This window comes from Marmota monax, unplaced genomic scaffold, assembly GCF_021218885.2.
Source record: "Marmota monax isolate L192 unplaced genomic scaffold, Marmota_monax_Labrador192_F-V1.1 WCK01_AAM20220418_F8-fsc00160, whole genome shotgun sequence".
Lineage (NCBI taxonomy): Eukaryota > Metazoa > Chordata > Mammalia > Rodentia > Sciuridae > Marmota > Marmota monax.
The window spans coordinates 1,586,674-1,594,364 of NW_026694183.1; the positions used below are offsets into that span (position 1 = coordinate 1,586,674).

General features: G+C 54.6%; 1 protein-coding gene and 1 long non-coding RNA gene across 2 annotated transcripts; one reads left to right on the forward strand and one right to left on the reverse strand.

Moving 5' to 3' along the window:
* Positions 1-1,828: 1,828 nt before the first annotated feature.
* Klk4 (kallikrein related peptidase 4) lies at positions 1,829-4,901 on the forward strand. Its single transcript, XM_046466166.2, has 5 exons — positions 1,829-1,904; positions 2,975-3,137; positions 3,498-3,748; positions 3,828-3,964; positions 4,493-4,901. Exons 1-5 carry the CDS (start codon positions 1,841-1,843, stop codon positions 4,643-4,645), a joined length of 768 nt encoding a protein of 255 aa, XP_046322122.2. The 5' UTR covers positions 1,829-1,840; the 3' UTR covers positions 4,646-4,901.
* On the reverse strand, positions 4,898-6,363 carry LOC124107888 (uncharacterized). The gene is made up of 4 exons (XR_006856555.2): positions 6,192-6,363; positions 5,966-6,052; positions 5,164-5,324; positions 4,898-5,047 (listed from the first exon to the last, which is right to left on the reverse strand). It is a non-coding gene; the product is annotated as an uncharacterized LOC124107888 (long non-coding RNA).
* Positions 6,364-7,691: the final 1,328 nt, after the last annotated feature.

Below are 7,691 nucleotides of genomic sequence, written 5' to 3' on the forward strand. Positions count from 1 at the left end.
CAAAAGAAAGAAAGATTGGCAGGGCCAGAGAAAGACAGGGTCGGGGAAAGATCCAGAGAGACAGCGACAAGGGAGAGGGAGACAAGAGATGGGGGCAGACAGGGAGACAGACGCTTGGACACTCATGCCTGCGGGCACGCCCGCCGCCTCTGAGGTCTCCCCACTGCGGGGTGAGCTCATGCCACTCCACAGCTGTAAACACCGCTCTCTCCCCGGATGACTCCCGCGGTCCTCGCCGCCCTGACCTCCGCCTACCCCCTCCCTGATACGGGCAGCTCCCCCCAGGGGTGCCGGGCCCGGCCCCGCCCCGCGCCTCTGGCCCGGGTCGCCAAGCACTGAGCGCCCACAGCGCAACACCGGACAGAGCCTCGATGTCCCCTGCGCTCCTTCCCTGCTTCCGCTTTCCCCCATCCCTCAGCACGCTGGCCCCTCTGCAAAATGAAGGCGAGCCCTGGACCGCAGCACCCCCCACCCCGCCCCCGCCCGGCTGCTGCCTCCTCCCACCCCCACGAGCCCCTTACTCATTCCCCACGCAGGGTGTGTGTTTAAAGTAAATAAGAGCATGTCATTTCCTCCATCCTCGTGCTTAAAATCCATCACACTTTAAATAAAACCCAAAGTTCGTAACCCTAGCATTTAAAGCCCCGCACGATCTCGATCTCCCCGCTGGTCTGTCGCCCTCCTCCTGCCGCGCCCGGACTCTCCCTCGGGAGCCTCTTCTCCGCTCCATCGCGCCAAGCTCTTTTTGGCTGTGACCCAAGCCTGGCAGCTCCGGGCAAGACAGGTGCGATTGCTCTTTTCTGCGGGAAGGATTCGAGGCTTCATACAGCTGGGCTCACCAGGAGCCTGTCCCCTGCAGCCTCCCAGGGCACTTGGCATTCCCTGCAGTATTTGTTGGAATCCAGGCTGGGAGGGGTGGGATGGGAAGACTGAGGCTCAGAGAGGTGGGGTCCCTTGGCAGGTTCCAAAAGGAGTATTGATGCAGGCTGGCTTTGGGGTGGGGAAAGGGAAGGAGAGAGAGAGAGAGAGAGAGAGAGAGAGAGAGAGAGAGAGAGAGAGAGAAAGAAGAAGAAGAAGAAGAAGAAGAAGAAGAAGAAGAAGAAGAAGAAGAAGAAGAAGAAGAAGAAGAGAGGAGAGGGATAACTAAGAAAGAAAGAAGGGATGAGGGGAGTCTGGGCAAGATCTGGGTCCCTGCTGCCCCACCCCCTGCCTCGGGGTCTAAGGCTGCCAGAGAGATTTGAGCAGGAAGCACGCAGCACCTGACCCCTGGAATGTGTCCCCTGGGGGAGAGGCTGAGGAAGCTTATAAGCCCCATGGGGGATGTTGTGGGAGGAAGCAGGCAGGAGGCAGGCCAGCCACAGAATCCAGGAGTCCAGAGGTGGCCAGGTAAGCAGCCCCTGGTCCCCACCTGCAAGCCTAGTGGCCTTCATCCACCTTCATCCGCTGTTTTCGGCCTCAGGATGCCGTCTCTACATCTCCTGTCCAAAGAGGTCTCTCACTAGCTCTCTCTAGTTAGAATTGCTTCTCTGATTCTCAGATCAAATTCTTAACTTCCCTGTCTCTGTGGCTCTCTCTCTGCATCTTGCCTCTGTCCCTGAGGGTTCTCCCCACTCCTCTCCCTATTCATAGATGGTGGACACCTTCTCTGTACGTTCCTCTCCACTTTCTGTCTCTTTCTCCCTCTGTTTCTGAATATCTCTCTCTGCATTCTGAGTCCCAAACAGGGCAGGGGGCTGTAGATGTTCAGTAACATCCCAGGGGGCCCAGAAGGGAGGAGAGAGAGATGAGAAGCTCTGTTCTGAAGGTCCCCAGATTCCCCTCCTCATTCCCAGGTGCTGACATGATGGTCACAGCAGGAAGTCCTTGGGGCTGGTTCCTGGGGTACCTCCTCCTTGGGGTCACAGGTATCTGAGTGTGTGTGACTGCCTGAGGGCACACTGTGGGCTACAGTACAGGTGTGATTTAGTGTTCCTCTGCTGTGTGAAAGGACCATGTGGCCGTGTGCCCCTGTGATGGGACACATAGGTAATTCCTCACATCATGGTGACTGTGCATGTAACAGTGTGATTGGGTGTGTAGTGTGTTATTGGGTAAATGGCTTTGGTAGCTTGTGCCTCTGAATAGCCTGCAGAGTGACAACGTTGTATGGATGTCGTGGGCACAGGGGAGGCGGAGGGTGCCATTACATGGGAGATGGCGCATCCTCCAGAGGAGTCACCCATTGCTGAGGATCTGGGCCTGCTTCCTGAGTCTCCAATCCTCAGATTCACTGGCACTCACAGCAGAGACTATGATGGTGTTTCTGTGTGAAGTGACTGTGGCTGGGTGTGACCAGGCAAGGCTAGCGGAAGGCATGGCCAGGGCATTACAAAATGTGACCAACTCCCTGAGTAGCTGGCTGTGTGTGCCCAGCCTGGGTGAGGGTCCGCTGTGCTGGGAGACTCCTGTTACAGGGCTTGGTTTGCAGAAGAGGAATGTTATGTGGGTCCTGGAGATGGGTCAGTGACTCAAATCTGGAACCCTTCTGAAAAATGGGTTGTCCTTATGAGCTGATCTCATCTCCCAGACCTCCTCCCAAGGGACCTGACCCCACCCTGTGAGCCCTGACCCCACCCCTGAAGCTTGTCCATGGCTCCCCTCCCTAATCATGACTGCAAGGGTCCAGTCTCCGAAGCCTGCCTCCAGCCTAGACTGCGCGCAGGCCACACCCCAAAGAGTGATCCCTCCTTCTGCCGCTGACTCCTCCCCCAAGACCTCTGACACTGCCCCCAAACTCTGACCACACCCCTGCACTCAGACCCTACCCCGGGAGCCCTGATCCTGCCTTCTAAACCCGCCCCACAGCCACAGCCCCGCCCCTGAACCCCTGGCCCCACCCCGAGGCCCTGGCCACGCCCCTTCACTGGGACTCCTCTACCCCTGGAGCCTTGGGCTTTCCTCCTGGGCCGGCCCCCAGCCCTGACTCCGCCTCCAGGGTCCCTCGCCTGGAGTGGCGGCAGCCACATCATAAACGGCGAGGACTGCATCCCTCACTCGCAGCCCTGGCAGGCGGCACTGTTCAAGGAAGATGAGTTTTTCTGCTCGGGAGTCCTCGTGCATCCCCAGTGGGTGCTGTCAGCCGCGCACTGTTTACAGAAGTGAGTGCAGGATGGGGTAGGTGTGTCGCTGTCTCAGGGGAGGGGGCTCAAACAGACCCAGCATCTGTGGCGACAGCTGTGCTGGCTTGTGGACCCAAGCCTGGAACCGGGGAGTCCAGGGGGAGGGCAAGGCAGGCGCGCACAATGTTGCTTTGGGAAGATTCAGAGAGCCCTGGGACTGGGTCACCCGAGGCTTGGGGCAGGTTCTGATCCCTGGTTGTTGCGGATGAGGATTTGAGGTCACGGTTAGGTGACTCCTAGCACGGTGCTTGGCAGGGAGATGGGGTGGGTCCGAGAGTGGGGACGGCCTGGGTGGGAGGGTAGTCGTCACAGAACTCAACCTGCTCCCGTGGTCCTCAGCTCCTACACCGTGGGTCTGGGTCTGCACAGTCTTGAGGCCAACCAAGAACCAGGCAGCCGAATGATGGAGGTCCTCCTCTCCATCCAGCACCCCCAGTACAACAATCCCTTCTTCGCCAACGACCTCATGCTCATAAAGTTGAAGGAATCCGTGTCTGAGTCGGACACCATTCGGAAGATCAGCATCACTTCCCAATGCCCAACACCTGGGGATTCCTGCCTTGTCTCTGGCTGGGGTCTGCTGGAGAATGGTGAGCCTGTGCCACCTCTGCCCTCTGGGAGGGGTCCCTCTCCCCACCAGAGGGGCTGACCCAGAGCTCTGTGTCCCAGGCAGGCTGCCCACGCTGCTCCAGTGCACGAACGTCTCGGTGGTGTCCGAGAAGGTCTGCAGTGAGATCTACACCTCCCTGTACCACCACAGCATGTTCTGCGCAGGCGGAGGACAGGACCGGAGGGACTCCTGCAACGTGAGAGATGGGAGGCGGACGTCGCAGGGGGGGACAGAGAAGTGGTGACGGGAGGTGGGAGGTACGGTGAGGAGTAGAGACAGGGGGATGGGAACAAAGGGAAAGAGACTGGAAGAAACAGGAATAAGTACAAAGGAGAATACAAAGGCAAAGGAGGAGAGAAACAGAGCCGGAGGCGGAGGCACACGCAGAAGAGCCCAGTGAGAACCAGACAGACTCCAGGAGGGAGGCCCGTGAGAAACAGGAGAAATCCCAAGAACCAGAGAGATGCAGAGGCTCAGAGACGGGGAATAACCCACAGGGAAGACACAGGAGAGACAGATCAACCACAAGCCCGAGGGAAGCCACGGGGGCCACTCTGGGCACAGGGAGCAGGCAGGGGGTCAGGGACCTGCAAGGGACTTCCAGGGTGGGTTGCTGGTTGTTTTCTGTCTTTGTCTCTCAGTCTCATGTGGCTCCTCTCTGATCCCACATCTAGCCCCACCTTCAGTGTTTGGGATTCTGACTCTCTCCTTCTCTCCACAACAGGGTGACTCTGGGGGCCCCCTGGTCTGCAACAGGTCTCTGCAGGGCCTCGTGTCTTTGGGACAAGCCAAGTGTGGCCAGCCTGGCATGCCAAGTGTCTACACCAACCTCTGCAAGTTCACTGACTGGATACAGAAAACCATCCAGGCTATTTAGCCTTGGGGATTGGACCCACGGAACTGGCCTCCCTCACCCAGGAGCCCAGGACCTTAGTTACCATCTCCCTGTGGCCCAGAGGTCCAGAACCCAGCCCTCCTCCCTCAGCTCAGGAGTCCATTCAGAATCTTTTCCTGTCTGCAATGTCCTTATCAGCCCAGTGTTTCCTAGCCTCACGGGTATTAGGCTGGTTTCCACCCTTTGATCCCCTTCCCCGCACCCCCAGTCCTCCCCTGGAGTAAAGTGTGAGAGCAGCCGGGTTCTGTTTGAAGTGTCCTCCTTGCTTCTCTTCCCATTGAAGGATTCCAGCAAATAGCTTTTCCACCCTTAGTCTTGTTTCCCCGGCTGGCAAGCAGGAGCTTTGAACAGGAGGCCACAGGGTTCCAGGGGGAGCAGCTGCACCTGAGAGGTTAAGAGAAACCAATCCTGTGAATGTTGTCCAGAGCCTGGAAATCCAAGTCAGCAAACAGTGGATTTAAGTGATTTCTCGCTTCATTTAACTATTTGGTTTTGATTACCTTTTTCCAATTTTGTCTTCTTAGCTGCATGTTAAGTTTGCTGGGTGTGGTGGCACACACCTGTAATCCCATCAGCTAGGGAGATTGAGGCAGGAGGATCAGGAGTTCAAAGCCAGCCTCAGCAACAGCGAGGTGCTAAGCAACTCAGTGAGAACCTGTCTCTGAATAAAATACAAAATAGAGCTGGGGATGTGGGTCAGTGGTCGAGTGCCCCTGAGTTCAATCCCCAGTACAAAAAAAAAAAAAAAGTTGCATGATTTGTATCTACCTCAGGACCCTTGCTGGAGGCTGGTGGGAAGGCATGAGCGGAAAGATACCCAGGGACAGAAAGGGGGACCTGGGGACAGAGGGAGGACCCAGGGACAGAGGCAGAGACCTGGGGACAGAGAGGGGGACCCAGACACAGAGAGGGGGAAACCCAGGGACAGAGGCAGGGGAACCCAAGGACAGAGCGGGGGTGACCTAGGAACAGAGAGAGGGGAAGACTGAGGGACAGAGAGGGTGAGCCCAGGCCACTAGAATATGAGGAACTGCTATTAGACTCTTCATTGGTAAATTACGCTAGGAAGAATGTGCCTATAAAAATTTTATTCAAGATGTATTCATAAATTCATTGTACATCTGTCTCCATAAGGAGATATCCAAATTTTTATGGATCTTTTAAAATATCCTCAAACATAGAAAGGAGTGAGATCACTAAAATTAAATCAACAAATTCCAACTCATCAAAGGGGATTTTTAAAGTGACCCAAAGAAAATGATAGAACAAACAAGACAAAAAATGAATAAGGATAAAGATTACTTATCCTTCACCCAGGGGGGCATCTGCAGAACGTTGTTCCCGGGGTCTGGAGGACACAGACTCTTCAAAACACTACTCCAGGGATGGCTGAAACCAAAAGGAACAACAGCAGCGAGTCTCCGTCAGTGCAGGGCAGCTGGCACTTCCTTTCCTTGCTGGGGGCAGTGTAAGATGGTACCACCACTTTGGAAAGTAGTTTGGCAAATTCTTAGAAAAATGAACATACCTCTGTCCCACGAGCACCCTACAACTCCAACTGCAGGAAAGTCTGGAGCAAAGCTAATCAGTGTTGCCTGGTTGCTGGGATGGGAGGGGCAGTATGCCTCCAAACAGATCTGGAAGAAGCATGAGGAACCTTCTGGGTTGATTGACATTTTCTATAACTTTACAGGAGTGAAGGTTACATGGAGGCGTGCATTTGTACACTGGAAATTACACACACACACACACACACACACACACACACCTGAACAGTGGATCTGGAATCTGCACAGCACACAGGCACTAGGGAAGTCCCACCCACTTCCCAGCATGCACTGGTGGTGCTGCCATGGGGGGCTGTCTTGAGAAGGTCTCCTCTGAGCTGCTGCGCTGAGAGTCAAAGGTCCCTGAAGTTTTTCTGGAACACCACAGCAAATACCAGTATACCAGGCTGGTGGGTGCCTGGCTTGAGAGCTGTGTGGTTAAAAGATGGAGCATGTAAGCCAAAACCATAGAACACCACGCAGTGGGCAGTCTGTGACAGGAACAAAGGTCACTTTCCATTTAGGACCAAATTGGGAAGGCAGCTGGCAGAGGTCAGGGCATGGGAGGGTGGGATCTGTGTTTTGCCACTGAGGTGCACCCCCAGCCCAGCTGAGAGAAATGACACCTAATTCAGTGACAGTCTTTCCCACTCAAACCTTGGCAGAGCTTTCAACTTAAAAAACTGGGGAGATTAAAGCCCCCCAGCTGATCACCTAGCCCCACACAGGTACAGCTGGGGGGCGGGGAGGCTGAACTCCCACACCTGGTCACTCACCCAATAGCAACAACAGAGAGAAATGACAGCTGTGGGACACCACACCCCCAAGCCAGCCCAGCACAGGCTGCTCGGGTTCTCTTGCAGACAGCACATCGCTGAGGAGCGTGGAAGAGAAACCACAGGGTGGACCTCACACCCCCTGCTGTCCACAACACACCTCCTGCTGTCCACAACACACTTGCCTGGGCTTGCAGAGGGTCCCCACACCTGCAAGATCTACAGAGAAAGTGAGCCACTCAGGTCAGACACAGCACAAGGCCTCAGGGACACAGCAAGATGCTCGGCAGCTTAGTGAAACTCTGTCTCAAAACAAAATAAAATTCTAAAAAGGCCTGGGATGTGACTCAATGGTAAAGTGCCCCAGGTTCAATCTCTGGTATATAAAAAAATTCATATGGATGCACAGAAGTCCTAGAATAGTCAAAGCAATCCTGAGCAAAAAGAACAATGCTAGAGCCATCACTTAACCAGATTTCAAGACATATTAGAGTCACAGTAACAGGTAGAGGGACACGTAAAGATTTCCTGAATAGGAAGGACTCTAGTAGCTCAGGAAATAAAATGAAGTATTGATAAGTGGGATTATATCAAATTAAAAAGCTTCTGTACAACAAAAGAAGCAATCCACCGAGTGAAGACAATGGGAGAAAATATTTGCAAGCCATACATCTGACAGAGTCTAATCATAAAAGGGCTAAAAAT